This window comes from Schistocerca gregaria, chromosome 5, assembly GCF_023897955.1.
Source record: "Schistocerca gregaria isolate iqSchGreg1 chromosome 5, iqSchGreg1.2, whole genome shotgun sequence".
Classification (NCBI taxonomy): Eukaryota; Metazoa; Arthropoda; class Insecta; order Orthoptera; family Acrididae; genus Schistocerca; species Schistocerca gregaria.
Window position 1 is genome coordinate 542148710 of NC_064924.1, and position 18734 is coordinate 542167443.

The window sequence follows — 18734 nt, forward strand, 5'->3', positions numbered from 1 at the left end:
TCGTGTAAGTGTATTGAGTGCTTCTAGGTCTGTGTTACTTCATTTCACTACTACCTTTATTATTATTATTATTATTATTATTATTATTATTATTATTATTATTATTATTATTATTATAGTATATTGGCTGTGTACAGATTGTAATGTTTATGTACAGAAAAAGTCTCATTAGATGTAAAGGATGAGCAGAAGTTTTAAACTTTCCAGGTGAAATAAATGCATAAATAAATACAAGTAAAAGTAATCAAGGTTATATGTATATAATACACTCCTGGAAATTGAAATAAGAACACCATGAATTCATTGTCCCAGGAAGGGGAAACTTTATTGACACATTCCTGGGGACAGATACATCACATGATCACACTGACAGAACCATAGGCACATAGACACAGGCAACAGAGCATGCACAATGTCGGCACTAGTACAGTGTATATCCACCTTTCGCAGCAATGCAGGCTGCTATTCTCCCATGAAGACGATCGTAGAGATGCTGGATGTAGTCCTGTGGAACGGCTTGCCATGCCATTTCCACCTGGTGCCTCAGTTGGACCAGCGTTCGTGCTGGACGTGCAGACCGCGTGAGACGACTCTTCATCCAGTCCCAAACATGCTCAATGGGGGACAGATCCGGAGATCTTGCTGGCCAGGGTAGTTGACTTACACCTTCTAGAGCACGTTGGGTGGCACGGGATACATGCGGACGTGCATTGTCCTGTTGGAACAGCAAGTTCCCTTGCCGGTCTAGGAATGGTAGAACAATGGGTTCGATGACGGTTTGGATGTAGCGTGCACTATTCAGTGTCCCCTCGACGATCACCAGAGGTGTACGGCCAGTGTAGGAGATCGCTCCCCACACCATGATGCCGCGTGTTGGCCCTGTGTGCCTCAGTCGTATGCAGTCCTGATTGTGGCGCTCACCTGCACGGCGCCAAACACGCATACGACCATCATTGGCACCAAAGCAGAAGCGACTCTCATCGCTGAAGACGACACGTCTCCATTCGTCCCTCCATTCATGCCTGTCGTGACACCACTGGAGGCGGGCTGCACAATGTTGTGGCGTGAGCGGAAGACGGCCTAACGGTGTGTGGGACCGTAGCCCAGCTTCATGGAGACAGTTGCGAATGGTCCTCGCCGATACCCCAGGAGCAACAGTGTCCCTAATTTGCTGGGAAGTGGTGGTGCGGTCCCCTACGGCACTGCGTAGGATCCTACGGTCTTGGCGTGCATCCGTGCGTCGCTGCGGTCCGGTCCCAGGTCAACGGGCACGTGCACCTTCCGCTGACCACTGGCGACAACATCGATGTAATGTGGAGACCTCACACCCCACATGTTGAGCAATTCGACGGTACGTCCACCCAGCCTCCCGCTTGCCCACTATACGCCCTCGCTCAAAGTCCGTCAACTGCACATATGGTTCACGTCGACACTGTTGCGGCATGCTACCAGTGTTAAAGACTGCGATGGAGCTCCGTATGCCACGGCAAACTGACTGACACTGACGGCGGCGGTGCACAAATGCTGTGCAGCTAGCGCCATTCGACGGCCAACACCGCGGTTCCTGGTGTGTCCGCTGTGTCGTGCGTGTGATCATTGCTTGTACAGCCCTCTCAAAGTGTCTGGAGCAAGTATGGTGGGTCTGACACACTGGTGTCAATGTGTTCTTTTTTCCATTTCCAGGAGTGTAGAAAGAAACATTCCACATGGGAAAAATATATTAAAAAAGATGCTGTGACTTACCAAACAGGAAACCGCTGGTAGATAGACACAATAAAAAACACACACACAAATATCAAGGTTTCGCAACCCACGGTTGCTTTGTCAGGAAAGAGGGAAGGAGAGGGAAAGATGAAAGGATGTGGGTTTTACAGGAGAGGGTAAGGAGTCATTCCAATCCCAGGAGCGGAAAGCCTTACCTTAGGGGGAAAAAGGTACAGGGATACACTCGCACACACATACACTTATCTATAGGCACATATACAGACACCAGCAAACATATGTAAAGGCAAAGAGTTTGGGCAGAGATGTCAGTCAAGAAGGAAGTACAGAGGCAAAGATGTTGTTGAGTGACAAGTGATGTACAAGGGGCGGCAACTTGAAATTAGCGGAGGTTGAGGCCAGGTGGGTAATGGGAAGGTTATATGTAGGCATACATACTGCAAATTACAGAAATTACCAATTTTGTATGTTGAAGTTCAAGTATTCACTAGCTGAATAGAAATAGTGGTACTTCAGGTATTCTCTAATAGATTTTCAAAATGCATTTTTATTTAGTGTGTATTTTAAATCATGTGGAAACTTTTTTAAAGGATTTCATCTTGCTTTCAGCTTTAAAAAATTTGTAGAAGCTTCAGACCCATATTACAAAAAAAAAAAATCTTGAAACTTGTTGAAAAGTTTTACTCCCACATAGCATGTGCCTTTGTATCACAAACTTGTGTTAGCAGGGATTAAATCTAAGTTTCTTGTAATTCCAGGCTGCTTTGCTTCTTTCTCTTCATAGCATGTTATAGTGTCATTAGATTGATTTAAATACTTTCTCAATATCTATAAAACCCAAAAAATCAGGTATTCATTCCCCTTGCCCCGTTCTATAATTTTGTTAGTGGCTCATTGATTGCACTGCATCTGCAGCTAATGCCAGTTTACTGATTAAAATCCAAGGTTTTCTTGCTTGCAATTGGCAATAATTTTAATGTATATCACGTAAATCATGGAGTGAAACCTAATAAATTTATTTTTCCTCTCCTTTCAATTGAGGTTTAATAATTCAGCATTGATTCAATCTGGGAATCATATTCCTCCACAGCTGTCTTACAAACAAGTTAGCAAATTCCTCTCAATTGATTTGCCATTTCTTTTTATACATGATCAACTTTTATCACATTTATTTTTCTTACAAATCAACTACCTGTATATATCTCTTCTGGAACTTCATCCAGAACTCCATTGTTATCCGAGTTTCTGTTTCATCTCATTAACATTATAAAGATTTAAAGAAATCTTCACAGTTTTCTCTTCACTGTTAGTTACTAGAAAATGGTATAGTCAGTTTTTTACATGCTAGTAATTGGTTGGTAACAGTTTATCTATTTCCTGTGTTTAGTAGTGCTTTTTCAGTTCTCTTTTGTGTATTTATCTTGCTAGTATTAATATAGTTTTATCTGGCTTTAAATCATAGTTTCATAAAGTAAGTATCACAGCTATACAACTAAATTAAATTAGTTGCTATTGATATTCAGTAGAATTTCAGTCCCATAACTGAGTGTGGACAAGGGGCCACTAGCATTACCTGAGATCACTGATGTAGCACTTTCCAACACCTCTGACCAAGTTGGTTCAGCCTCACCTGAGGGTGAATGGCAAACAATGATGGGCATGTGAATCTCTTTGCAGAAGATGGAAGTGGTCATTTGGAGTTCTAGTGTTAGGCAAGTGAGCCTGTCAAAGACTGGCATAACTAGAAGGAAGGCCAGTGTTTGTTCAGTATGTTTGCTAAGCAGTTTCATAGAAGTTGTGAAGAAGATTCTGCTGGTTGCTAGTGGGGCATCTGGCCACTTCTGACTGTAAATTCTGGCACATTTTGGCATGAGTGGCATCTGGTACTTGAGTTCAGAGGCCATTCGTAGTTCCTACAGATGACTGGCTGAACTGGTGAAGACAGTTAGCTTCATGTGCAGGGTAGTAGCTGTACTAGCATTTTACAATGTTCATCCCAGAACAAGCAACAGGGCTTAAACTGGCTGAATTGGTAAAGACAGTTAGCCTCAATGCAGGGTGGAAGCTGTTCTAGCATTTTGCAATGTTCATCCCAGAAAAGCAACAAGGCTTAAACTGGAGGTTCAAATGATTGTATGGTTATTTTGGGTACAGACTGCTTGGCATACACTGCTGGTGGAGAGTAATATGACTTCCCTTAATATACAGCCAGGTGCAAAACATAGTAAATTGTTATGAGAGGGTCAGAGGTTGGCATAGTGAGTATTTCATGAACATATTACTATTTTTAGTGTAGCTAAATGCCTACACAGACCAAAATGGGGGAAAAAAATATTCTTATTTTTGAGAGCATAGAATATCAGCTTCATTAATAACAGATGGTACCATTCCTCATTAAAATGTTGATAAATGAGGTGTTTTTAAATAGTAAATACTGTTACATTGTAAAAAAAATATATTATTGTTGTGATACTTGGTCTGAAGACTGGTTTTATGCAGCACTCCATGGTAAGCTATTCTGTTCAAGTTTCTCCATCTCTGCAACACCTATTGTAACTTACAACTATTTGAACTTGTTTACATCCTCCATCCCATTACAGGTAGACCCTCTCATCATGGAATTTGAGTGAACTGCCCTTCCTTTCTAACCTTCCCCCAACGCATCCCCCTCTCTTCCCTGGGGAAGGATCTAACAGTTTCAAAGGCTAGAATTGTGTTGTCACTTTTACTTTTGAATGTGCCTATTGGCAGTACTACATATTTTGCCTCCTGAAGTAAGTATTTGCTTGCAGATCTTTACGTTCTTCTGGAAGTCTGATGGTATTTTGCTGGTCTCATATTCCTGCATACCTTTTGGAATGGTTTTCTCGTAATTGGATCACCCAAAGATCTCAGTTCTGAGGGAATGTCTTCTACTCCAGGTTCCTTGTTTTGACTTATGTTTATCAATGTTCTGTCAAATCCTTCTTGTGGTGTCACATTGGCCATTTTATCTTCCTATGCCTTCTCTTATCTTTCCCTAATATTGTCTTCATGTTTATGTCATTTCTATAGCCCTTCTACATATATTCTTTTCAGTTTATCCTTTGCTTCCTACTGGCTTGCCAACTGAGTTCTTGATAATCATACAGCTGCTTCTCTTTCCACAAAGTCTCCCCACCTCCATACATGCAGCATCTGTCTTTCCCACAGTCATGCATGATTCTACAACTTTGTATTTCTACTCTAACCATTTTTGCTTTGTTCATTTTCTCATAATTTCTTTAATACCATGTCCCTTCAGTCTTCAAACATAAACACCATGCCCTTCAAAAGTTGCCACTCTTTTATGCTACCTGCCATTCAGACTTAGTAAATACAAGAAATCTATTCTACAGTAACATTAAAGGGATATATTGCTGCTCAACACATAGTGGCGACATTAAGTCACAATAGTTGTGCAGTTTGCGACTCAATGCCTCCTCTATGTGGTTGGTAGCAATCTGTGTTTTTCACATTCTACATCTACATTTACATCTATACTCTGCAAACCACTGTGAGGTGCATGGCACAGAGTGCATCCCATTGTGCCAGTTATTAGGTTTTCTTCCTGTTTCATTCACGTATGGATTTCAGGAGGAATGATTGTCTGAATGGCTCTGTGTGTGCAGTAATTATTCTAATCTTATCCTGACAATCACTATGTGAGTGATACATAGGGAATTATTGTATATTGCTGGAGTAATCATTTAAAGCTAGTTCTTGAAGCCTTAGTAATAGACTTCCTTGGGAAATTTTATGCCTACCTTCAGGAGTCTTCCAGTTCAGTTTCTTCAGTACCTATGTGACACTCTCCCACAGATTAAAGAAACCTGTGACCATTCATGCTTCCCTTGTTAGTAAATGTTCAATATCCCCTGTCAGATCTATCTGGTTCAGGGCCCAGTTGATCAATATTTGATAAATGGCCACATGAGTGATTTGTAAGCAATCTCCTCTATAGATTGATTGCACTTCCACAGTATTCTACCAATAAACCAAAGTCTAACACCTGCTTTACCCATGACTGAATGTAAGTGATCATTCCATTTCATATTCCTGCAAAGTGTTACACCCAGGTATTTGTTCGAGTTGGCTGATGCCATCAGTTATGCATTGATACTATAGTCAAACGATACTGCATTTTTTCATTTTGTGAATTGCAAAATTTTATATTTCTGAACATTTAAAGCAAGTTGCCAATCTCTGCATCACTTTGAAGTCTTATCAAGATCTGACTGAATATTTATACAGCTTCTTTCAGATAGTACTTCATTACAGATAACTGCATCATCTGCAAAAAGCCTGATTTTGCTATTAATGTTGTCTGCAAGGTTATTAACACACACCATGAACATCAAGAATCCAATAATCCCTGGAGCATAACTGAAGTTATTCTACATCTGATGGTTACTCTCGTTCTTGCTACCAAAAAATCCTCAATGCCGCCACAAATTTAATTTGATACCCCATATGATCATACTTTTGACAATATCTGTGGGTATAGGTGTGGTACTGAGTCAAATGCTTTTTGGAAATCAAGAAATACAGCATCTGCCTGATTACCTTGAACCAAAGCTTTCATTATGTCATGTGAGAAAAGTGTAAGTTATGTTTCATGCGATCAATGTTTTTGGAACCCATGCTGGTTGGCATTGAGGAGGTCATTCTGTTCAAGATACCTCTTTGAGCTCAGAATACTGTCTAAGATTCTACAACAAACTGATGTCAAGGATCATCATCGTCAGTTATCTGCTATATTAGCAGGTCCTTTGCATCTCCATTTTCTGCGATCCATTGCTTCCTTCTTAAGACTGCTGTATGTAGTACCATCGATCATGTCATCCAGTATCTGGAATCTCTTCCTTCCTCTCTTCGTTTTCCCTTCTACATAACCTTCTAAAACTGTTTTTATCAGTCCGTCATTCTTTCTTAATATATGCCCAATGTCAAGGATACTGGACGGTAATTTTGTGGATCACTTCTACTACCCTTCTAGTAGACGGATGTGATATATGCCTTTTCCCAAGAACAGGCCACAGTTTTGTGTTCAAAGAATCTGTGGTAGATTATAGTTAGAAGATGGGCCAACTCAGCCACAAATTCAGTAGAAAATCTGAAGAGATTTCTTTGGGCCCTGGGTCTTTGTTCAGTTTTAACCATTTCAACTGTTTCTCAACACCACCAACACTAATACTAATTTCATTCATCTTTTCAGTGATACAAGGATTAAATTAGGGCACTACTCCTGGGTTTTCCTTGGTAAAGGAACATTTTAAAATGGAGTTAAGCATTTCAGCTTTTGCTTTGCTGCCCTAATACTAATTTCATTCATCTTTTCAGTGATACAAGGATTAAATTAGGGCACTTCTCCTGGGTTTTCCTTTGTAAAGGAACATTTTAAAATGGAGTTAAGCATTTCAGCTTTTGCTTTGCTGCCCTCAATTTCAGTTCTTATCTCATTCACTAAGGTTGGACGCTAACTTTGATATCACTAAGAGACATTCCATATGACCTTAATGTCTTTGGATTGACAATAATCTGCTATGATAGTCATTGAGGGCCTCATGTATTGCTCTCTTGACAGCCAAATGCGTTTCATTTGTCATTTCTCTATCTCTAGCCCTATGCTTCATTTTACACCTCTGTTTTTTTTAAAAGTTTCTTTACAGTGACTGTATACCATGGAGGTTCCCTCCCATTATGAACTGTTCTATTGAGTACATATCTATGCAATGTGTGGCCAACTGTTCTTTTATAAACTTGAGCTGGAGTCCCTCTACATGCTCCTGCACTGTGCTGAAGTTTCAAGTGCCTACTGATTTTTTATCTGGTTCACTGAACATGCAGGGTGTATCAGCACTCATCTTTTTGTGTTTCCCACGCTGGTCTCGTCGTTAGATCATGGCTCAGTCATTGAAAATCTAGGTGGTTATGATTCCAAGCTCGGATGCAAAGACGCCTAGGTTCTATCATGCTATATTCAAAAGTTTTGTATATGCGCTTCACAAACCATTCTTGGAGATTAAACCTTTCAAACTTAGCACAATAGTGAAGTAAAAAAAAAGTAATCAGCACTCCAAAATTAAGTTACACTTCCTTTTAATTGTTTTTATTGCAATATCACATAAACACAAAACATCACTTCACAATACAAAACTTGAAAACATCTTCCTCACATTTTATAAGCCAACTACAATATGCATCTTTCCAACATGACGTCCAAGGCTTGACTTTTTCAAGGTCCAACTCTCTAACATTTTAACAACTAACTAATTATTGCTTACGTGCCCAAAAATCAGAGTTACAAGTACGTCAAAGATCATAGTGACAGAAGAAAGAATACACATAAGAATAATATCATTGCAATATAAACATATTGAAGTATCACAAATGAAATCAAATCTGAATGTTGTCTCAGAAATATGTCAACTACTTTGCAGAAACACAGTAGAATATTACTGGTATCGAGAGGTTCAGGTGAGCTGCCGTAATGGTTACGTAATTCAAGTACCATTACAACCATCATGCATGAACCACATGTTCAAGTGTTGGTTCAGTGGGACATCATCATGTACATCTGGAAGTACAGTCCACAGAAACCACATTTACTGCTGTCCAGTTATTCTCTGTGATAGGAAGTGTAGTCCAGTTATGTGGTCTCCGAGCAGTCCTGCCCAGATGTTCAATGAATGAGATTGCTGATGTAGTGATATGTGTGTGGCATTAGAATTAACATTGGCCCAAATGTGACCATTATGTTATTTAAAATTACTGTCATGGGTAAATCCAGTCTCATCCATGAACAAAATACTGCTTTCAAAGAGGGGATTCAGGATACACTGTTGTTGCACCCATTGCCAGAAATTCTCTCTGGGAGGTAAGTCTGTATTGTTGAATGCTACTTGTATTTCTTTGGGTTCTGTGAAAAATCACTTGTCAGTATTCTGCTACAGTAATCCTTGAGGGGCTCACACATTGCTCTCTTCACATCCAAATGCATTTTATTCATAATCACACTGTCTCTAGTCCTACGCTTCATTTTACACCTATTATGCAGTACTTACTGATGTAAAATCCACCACTCACTGGTATGACTCAGGACACATTCTTGGATAGCAATCGTCCTTGCTGAAGTACTCGGACATTTGTGTACAATGCATAACAACCTTTCCTTAACACTTGGTGCTATGGATCTGGGTCAACCTTCTCACACACAGTGTGCAAATCTCCTAGTTTCTCTAAGGTACTGATGTAACCAGCAAAATGTATGCCTGTCAGGCTGCCTGCAGAGAGGAAAAGCTTCTTCATAGAATAGTGCACCTTCAAGGGCACTGCCATTCCCTTTGCCACACATGGAGTTCTTGTCACCATACTCTCTGCTGGTGTAACCTCTGTCCAAGGTGCATTAATGTTCATAATTGATTGAGAGGTCAGTATGGCACAGTGCATGGAGAGGGAAAGAGAAGTAACTGCGCATGTGTAAACAAACAGATAGCCAATCCCAAACCTTGAGATACCAACGGAAATATTGTGATACCCAGAGGTACCACAATATTTACTCAAATTTTTTTTGATACTTCAGCAACAGTTGATTTGCAGACCCACATTTATTGGAGCTGCTCAGCTACTTTTGCCTGTACTTTCCAAGTGTGAATTATTGACCATCACTTCCAAAACACCCTGTATATACCTTTCTGCTTGTTTTTGCTGACCTTTGTACTTTGGTAACATTGTTGCCACAACCATGTTATGATCACTGATACCAGTTTTGATGTGTACATCCCCAAAGAGGTCAGGTCTATTTGTTGCTGTTAGATCCAATACATTTCTATCTTGAGTGGGGTTCATAACTATCTGTTCTAGGTAGTTTTCACAGAAGGCATACAGCAACATTTCACAGGATGTCTTATCATGTCATGAAATGAGATCCATTGTCTCTGAAATTTTGCCCACCACACCTAGAATAGCTTTTTGTCACCCTCATAATCTCTGAAATTTTCTTGTCAGACCCTATGCTACTTCTGCACCCATCTCCCTACCCTTTGGCACCTACCTCTGTGATCATCCCCACTGCAAGACTTGCTCTATGCACCCTCCTACCAGCACCTATACCAGCCCTGTAACTGGAAAAACATATAATATCAAAGGGAGAACCACCTGTGAAATAATATGTGTCATGACTACCACCAAATTATCGACTAGGATGAACGGCCATAGGCAAAAGGTGTATACCAGCAACCCGCGGTATCCTATTGCAGAGCATGCTCTACAACATGACAATCACGAACTTGGTGCCCATTTCACCACACACGCCATCTGGGTTCTTCCCCCAGATACCAGTTTCTCAGAACTCAACAGGTGGGAACTAGCACTGCAACATATCCTTGTTTCTCGCCACCCACATGGCATTAATTTACACTAATTTCTTCTCTCTCAGCATTTCTTCACAGTAACTACTCTTCTCTTCACACTGTTTTAGGTTTCTACATCTTTCATTGTCTTACTTGTCTATTTTTCAGCATCCCCCTCCCACCTGTGTTATGTACAATGCACTTAAGTTTTCACTCTTAACAACTCATGCACCATGTTTAAGCAATGATCTCTGTCTTGTGTATTACCATTTCTTGCATCCTTTAGGTCTCATGTTTTCAAATCTCATCCAATATAGTCCCAACAGTCAGTCTTTCCTTCTCATCCTGTGCAATAAGTCTCCCCTGACCCACAGTTTTGGGTGACTTTCCCAAAATCTACCCCTTTTCCTAGACCTCTTCAGTCCTTGTCCTTCACCCTTCTTCCTTCCCCTTCAGCCCTTCTGCCTGAAGAAGGAGCCACTGGCTCCAAAAGCTTGACTAGTTATAACCTTCTTTTATCTGTGTGTTCAACAAGTAGATTTTTTTACCTATCCTATTACATTTTTTTAGGAAAAATTGACCGTTTTCATTGTTATAATTTATTGCTAGATGCTCAGATCCTTTATACATGTTTTCCAATCTAAATTCTTAGCTTCATTCTGATCCATTACCTTAACAGAATCCATTTTTGCTCTGTCTTAATTTTTATGATGTTTTAGTTTTCAGCATTATGATTGTAAATTCTGAATTATTTGGGTTTTTACAACGTTCAGATTCAGCTCATTCAGCTGGAATTACGTTGTTTTTCTACTGAGTGTTTTTATAACTTGGTCATGAAACTTTTTCTATGAAGGTTTTTACTATTACTCGCGTAACAACTAATATACGAGATAAAATATGTTGCTACGAAAAGAGCCCTGAAATACCTTTTAGTGATGCTGTGCTGTGACTTTCTTTGGATCATTAATTTTCAACAAAACAAAATATATTATGTTCTTATTGTTCTGGATCTGGCTTTCTATTAAAGGAACATTTTTTTTGTTACTGTAACTCACCATAAAGTTCAACATATCTTCCTGACTTTACAGTTATTGATAAGGTCACTGAAAATTATTTCATTATCAATACTGACGTTACAGTATGCAATGTTTGTTCAACATCAAAATTTTGCAGTGGATTTTTGTTAACAGTAAAACACCAATAAGTACCACAACTAACACGAAAACATGAGACTATTATCACAGAAAAATAAAATTTTACTATAAGGTTTGCCAGACCGGAACTACGCACAGCAATATTTCTTTTATGTTCTGAAGGTAAATTATCTTTTTGCACTTTTAATGATATAATATCAGCAGCCCAAGTCAACCTGTAAAACACATCATAAAATCTGCTGCTCTGCTCTGCAATTCCAGAAGCTGAAAGAAATAATTTTAGCTCACTATTACCTGTCCGCTTCTTTGCAGTACGATTGGTTTCATTTAATGCAGTTTGAATGTGCTGCAACAGCAGCTCGTTAGATCGTAGCACAGCTCTGCACCATGAATGATATTTAAATAACTGAAAATGTCTTAACGGGATGGGATAAAATGCCAGGCAAGCTTATTACAAATGCAAGTTTTCACTAAGTAACTCTATTCAAAACATTTAAACAGATTAAGTTATTACACACCATTCCAAATCAATGTCTAATGGCTTTCCTCTCTCAATCTTGACAAAAGAATGTTACACAAGAGTACAATATAATGCCACAGGCTCTTCCTACTCACGTAGCTACAAGGAGATGACAGAAATTAATGTTCGTTCTTTACTATTTATACTAGTCACACATTCTCTTCTCTGTTTGATATTTAATAAGTATCGTCTGTGGCAGTTTCAGTACTCACCGACACAGATATTATTTTAAAACATCAGTAAATAATTCTATACAAGAACAAAACATGACACATAATGCTTTCTCTTTATTACATAAAGTTCACACAATCTTTGTCCGCACAATTACAATCATGCAGTTCAATTATTCTTTTCTCCTTTTCTGTTTTTTACCACATATTAGATGTCTTTTGCTAAGAGACATTACAAGCTCATTCAGCTGGAATCACATTGCTTGGCTACTGAGTGTTTTTATAACTAAGTCATGAAACTTTTTCTATGAAGGCTTTCATTCACAGAGATTTATTAGCTGTATATAAAACCAGCATATGTTAACATCAAATGCTAACAGAATTAGTCCTACAACATAATTTTTGGAGAAACATTTTTATTTATTGTCTCCTCTGTTGACACAGCCACCATATTGATTGTTGCAGTTTCATCCAATTCATTAGTATGCCTACCGCTCTAGAGTATGTATTTGCAATAGCCACTTTTATAAAGTATTGTTCTACAATAGGTAGCTTCCTGTATTTCTCAGCTGTAACTGATCTTAAAACTGTGCTTAATTTTTGCAGGAAACACCGTTCCATACCTTCGAAACAAGCATCAGAGGGCAGCACAGCGACATTGTTGATACTGCTCTCTGAGCTGTTCAATGAAGTTGAAGAAGAATATTCCACAAAGGACTGTCCATGTAAAAGAAAAAGATTAGTATGATAAAGAAAACCTCAGACAAGTAGTCTTTCTTGATTTTTTCCACTTGTGGTTTATTAACAAATTAAAAGAACAACAACAGAAATTAAAATTGTGCATGTTTTAACTTTTCTGTACATCAAACACAGCAATATTTTGCCCAGAAGAAGTTCTGTTGGGTGAACTGAAACTGAAGTTTTTACTAAAAACTGTCTTTGTAACTGACTTAACTAATATTTTAAGTAACATATGGAGTGAGCATAATATGTCAAACTTAAATTACTTAGCAACTGAGATGTGAAACAGTTGTACATCTGTTCAGCTATCATTTTGACATATGTCAGTTTGACATTTGTTGTGTTTAATACTCCTTTAAAGTCCTTTGCAGATTAATTATGTATTTTTTATACTTATTCAGCATGACACACAAGAGTAAGGCAATATGAAAATAGCTCTGCTGAATAAATATAATTATTCATTTAACAACATCTACCTTAATAGCTGGATAATAATAAAGGGTCATTTATGAATGTTAAGAAAGCCTGCAAATCCACTGCCAAACCTTGGTCATTCTGACCAACAGCTTTATGTAGTTAAGACTCAATTGATGAAAAAGGGATGACATTAGTGCCATAAAATTAGTCTTTGAGAAGTTTCTTCTATTCTTTGTACAGAATCCTTTACCAAAGTCAAACTGAGAGGAATTTAACAAGCTATACTGTTGAAAATAACTAATTGCATTTCCGTAGTCTCAAAAGCTTTTGAAAAGACTGTGAGGAAGAAAATCAGTCTGTAATAAAATCACTTTTATCATCTCCATTTTCATAGATGGTTATTACTACTGCATATTTAATTTGTATTGAGTATTGGTTAATTAATAAGAGAAATCGTGGATGTCCCATCAAGTTAGCATGAGATTTTAATATTGTGCTAGCAACACTATCATAGAACTTTCTATAATTCTTCTTTGGAATGGTAGTTTCAAAAACTACGTCAGCTAGTGGTAGCGACGGCTCTACAAGAGTAAATTTAGGCCATCTGTATGGTTGCTTATTAGTAGGTTTAATGTTTGTTGCCACCATGGGTAATCATTGAATGTGACGGCCAACAATTTCAAAGTTTCATCAATTCTTCAACAACTGTTACCTGGGAAGTCAGTTTCATTTTTAAATTTTCTTTTGTGCTATTAGTTTATATAGGATTAATGGTCATAAGTAATGGCATTATAAGAGAATTGAAATGAGGAAAATGTACAATATGTAGATGGTATTTTATAAAATTAATGATGTCCTGCCTTTAGTTTTAAGTGTCATGAGAACAGTTCTGTTTCAGCACCAACAAGATTCCTTCAGCAAATTGTAAGGTGAATGGAAAATGAAAGAAGTGTCAGAATACATGAAAAATCATATTAAGGCTCCAAAGTAATCAGGTAATGTGTGGAGTCAGCAGCAATTTGTGTGGCAGCAGTAGTAAAGATTAGATTCAGTTTTCGTTCCATATGCCCAAAAATTGAGATGATTCTCATGGGTGTGGAACATGTCAAAGTATAACAAAGCATTGGAATATAATACTTACTACCCTGATCATTTGTCAGGATATTGTCAAAATAGGTGAATACACTGCAGTAAACTGGAACAATATTTATAGAATTAACATGCTATCAAAATGAAACATTGTCATGCACTATTAATAAATTTATCATACACAAAACATCTAATCTTGACTGTTGTGACCAAGTGCTGTGAAAACTGAAATCTAACAGACATTTTTAACTTAAGCTGGCGTAACAGTCTCTGTTAAGATAGTCATCTATAGAGTAGGAGTTGCCTATCAAAACGTCTTTCAAATTCTGTTTGAACCGGCCTTTATCTGAAACCAAGTTTTTAATGGTTGCTGGCAATTTATTGAAAATGTGTGTTACTGAATATTGAACCCCTTTATGGACCCAGGTAAGTAATTTTAGGTCTTTAAGTAGATTGTTCTCATTCCCAGTATTGACACTATGTATTGAACTATTTGTTGGATACAGAGATATATTACTTGCCCCAAGTTTCATTAAAGAATAAATTTACTGAGAAACAGGGATTAGCATACAAAGTTCTTTGATCAGGTTTGTACTTGATGTTATTGAATTTACACCACAAATGGTTCTTATTACATGCTTTTGCACCCTAAAAACTTTTGCTTGGTTTGATGAGTTAACCCAGAATTTGATCCCATATGATGTAGTAGAATAAAAGTAAGCAAAGTATGCAAGTTTTTTTTATATCCATACCTCCTACATCCATCACCATTCTCACTGCAAATACAGATTTGTTTAAGCACTTCAGCAATTCTGTGGTGTGCCCTTCCCAACTGAATTTACTATTGAATTGATATGTTATCATATCCACTGGAATACTTGGATTTTAAGGATTTTATGATGGCTGCTACGTCTGTGGGAGACATGAGTGTCATTTCCTGGTCTCAGATACTCCATTGCACTGTTCCCTGAGTATGATAACCTCAAAGTGTCAGTAACAGAAATGAAGTACTTGTTTAAGAGGTTTGATACATGACATGCATTTGTTACCAAAGTCTCATCTATTTTTAGAGCTATCTGTTCCTCTTCCTTTTCGGCCCCACTTGTCTGTCTTCACTATATCCCATACAGTTTTTATTTTGTTGCCTGATGTTATTATCTTATTCTCATAATAAAGCTGCTTCAATTTCTGGATTACTTGCTTCAATATTTTGCAATATTCTTTGTAATGCATTTCAATTCTAACACTTCTATTCCCGTCAGTTTATCACACAGTGCCCTGCTCATCACTATTGGTGCCACCTCCCATTACACAAACACCCCTAATGCCCATGGCCTTACCATTATTGAACAGTGTGGTGTTTGTTTATTTATTGGTTTTTGTACATTATGAAAGTTGAAGTTAATATTATTGTGTCTGCTTCACAACTGAAAAATCATTTGCGTCAGTGACTCAGTTGTGGGGCCTCTTGCAGTTAATTTGCCCAACATGGTGTTTTTATATTGAAAGATCCACCAACAAACAAAATTCCAGACACATGACTATTTGTTGTTAAAACTGATTTTTGTAAATTATTTTTACTTTGGTGAAAATGCAAGGCTAAGCAGATTCTCGCAATTTTGTTAAGTGGGGCTCAAAAGAATTTACTGAACTCAGGTTTCTCAAATATGACCATGGCTGCAGTTACCCTTGATGCTGCATCACAGACAGGAGCACCTGCGATAGTGTACTCAACAACGAATCTGGGTGCACGAATGGCAAAATGTCATTTTTTTTTATGAATCCAGGTTCTGATTACAGCATCATGATGGTCGCATCTGTGTTTGGCGACATCGCAGTGAATGCACACTGGAAGTGTGTATTTGTCATCACCTTACTGGCACATCACATGGCTTTATGGTATGGGGTGCCACTGGTTACACGTCAATCTCACCTCTTGTTCACATTGACAGAACATTGAACAGTGTACGTTACATTTCAGATGTGTTACGATAATGCATGACCGCATGTTTCAGGTCCTGTACGGGCCTTTCTGGATACAGAAAATGTTTGACTGCTGCCCTGGCCAGCATATTCTCCAGATATCTCACCAACTGAAAAGTCTGGTCAATGGTGGCCAAGCAACTGGCTCGTCACAATATGCCAGTCACTACTCTTGATGAACTGTGGTATCGTGTTGAAGCTGCATGGGAAACTGTACCTGTACACTCCATCCAAGCTCAGTTTGACTCAATGCCCAGGTGTATCAATGCCGTTATTACGGCCAGAGGTGGCTGTTCTGGGTACTGATTTCTCAGGATCTATGCACCCAAATTGCATGAAAATGTAATCACATGTCAGTTTTAGTATAATATATTTGTCCAACGAATACCCATTTATCATTTGCATTTCTTCTTGGTGTAGCAACTTTAGTGGCCAGTAGTGTATATAAAGATAAAAATATTATTAAAGCCATATTAACTAATAGATTGCATACAGCACATGTCTTCTTGTGTCTTATAAATTTTTAAAAAGTTTAAACTGTTTTACCCATCTGACATAATTTAGATGTCTTAATAATAACAACGGACTCACAAGGAGTCAACATGGAAATGTTATTACTTGCAGGCAAATATGAAATAAGTCAAACTACAATGTAAAGAATTTTACTTATGTTTCATTTTATGTGATTCTGGTGCAAATATGAAGTGCTTTACTTCCCTTGAATTTTATATATGTAGTTCATGTAGATGGCACCATGTAACCAATCGATGTGTTCTCCATACAGCCTGCCTTCCTCAAACAGTAGTATTCAATAAACTGTGGGTGAAGCCTGATCAACAGGAACTTACATCCACTGAGCAAAAATGATAGTGGTATGGTATATACAACCCTTTTGAATTAAGCCATTACTTGTAACTTTTTATGACATCATCTGACTATGAACTTCTTGCGTATTCTTAGCATTCTAGATCTGCATAGCAAAATTTTAATAAGGATGACTGACTGCTGCAATCTACAATTTACAAGTCAATATAACAGTCGCTGAGAGCAACCACTTTCTGAATGGAAGGTGACCTGATGAATATTTGGTTATATTTAAGATTAATGTAACAGGAAACTTACACATTTTCATGCCCGGTCACAAAAAAAAGTGTAATTACATTCACAGATTATATCAGTTGATTACAGTCTTTGTTATTTTTCTGGGATAGTATTTATGTTTCATTACAATGTCAGTTTTGGTATGTTTGCAAAGTTATTCAATATTATTGTTATTCAATATTATTTTTATCACGTTGTGGCGTATCGCTACAACACTACCTTTCCCAATGCCCAATGGATTCCTAACCAACAACCTCCTTCCTAGATGCAAAGACCAATTGTATCCTTGCTCCCAATTACTTATCCTCTGAAGCCATTACCTACAAACAAATCTGAGGTATTGCTACGGGCAACTGCATGGCACCATCCTAGGTCAGTCTATTCATGGGCCATCTAGAGGAATCCTTCCTATACACCCAGAATCCTAAACCCTCACCTGGTTCACATTCACTGATGACATCTTTGCAATGTGGGTTGAGGGTGAGGACACCCTATCCACATTTCTCCAGAACACAATAACTTCTCTCCAATTTGTTTCACCTGTAAAATAGTTCTCCAACCTGAGGATTGACGTCACAAAATAGGTCCACCTTTAAACATACTTCCAACAGTCTGTCTTGTGTTTCATAGAACACACTAAGACAATTGCTCTTACATAGGATTTACAGTAATTCCGGTCAACATTGATTATATAGGTCAAGAAAAGTACTGCTTACCTTAGGCCTTAGCCAAATTAGATGGCTTTCAAGTTCTGTAATGTCAAATTTGATTCTACAACACTTTTACTTCATGCTTTCTGCAGGCAAGAAACTACTGGAACAAATCTCCAGAAATGATCCATTCGCCAGTTTCAAATGAGATTTATTCTAAACTTTTAACTGAAAGTTAATGAAGGAGCTGTGTTTGGCATGGAATTATGTCTTGTTTGTCCTGATTCTTTGTCCTTCAAGCATGGTTACCGTAACTATCTAGTTTTATTGTATTGTATTGTACCTGTACTTCCAGGCAACAAGGAATTTAATTTATGTTCCTATCCTCAATTGTGCCAGGGAAATTTATTGACCATATAAGATTAAAAATAGCATAAAGTACTGTTTTTCTTTTTTGGAGGGAATTCATCAGGTACAACAGTGATAGAAAAGTACTCAGTTGAACTAATATTCATGAAGGGAGTAGGTGGAAATTCAAATATCAATCAAGCTTTAATTTTTTTCCTTCAACTGGGTCACTAATGTGGATTGCCATTACCTTATCCCCTACACCCAAGACTATTTATAACAAACAGCATAGTATGAAATAACTAATTATATGCCACTATATACCATGAACAGAAAATAATTCTTTGTATTTGGCCTCCTACAGGCACTAGGAGTTTTTATACAACAGATGGTAAAATTCAGAAGATTAACTTTTGTTATAAATTTTAAATGAACATAGTAGCAAGATAATTATTAATACAAATGAG

The 18734-nt window shown here is 37.9% G+C and overlaps 1 protein-coding gene across 1 annotated transcript in view; it reads left to right on the plus strand.

Annotated features, from left to right (window-relative positions):
* Positions 1 to 12918, plus strand: part of LOC126273021 (uncharacterized) — a 48944-nt gene extending 36026 nt beyond the window's left edge. Inside the window, exon 2 of the mRNA XM_049976398.1 lies at positions 12545 to 12918. Coding sequence (XP_049832355.1) covers positions 12545 to 12686 — 142 coding nt within the window. The 3' untranslated portion in view covers positions 12687 to 12918. The remainder of the gene's footprint in view (positions 1 to 12544) is intronic.
* The last annotated feature ends 5816 nt before the right edge of the window (positions 12919 to 18734 follow it).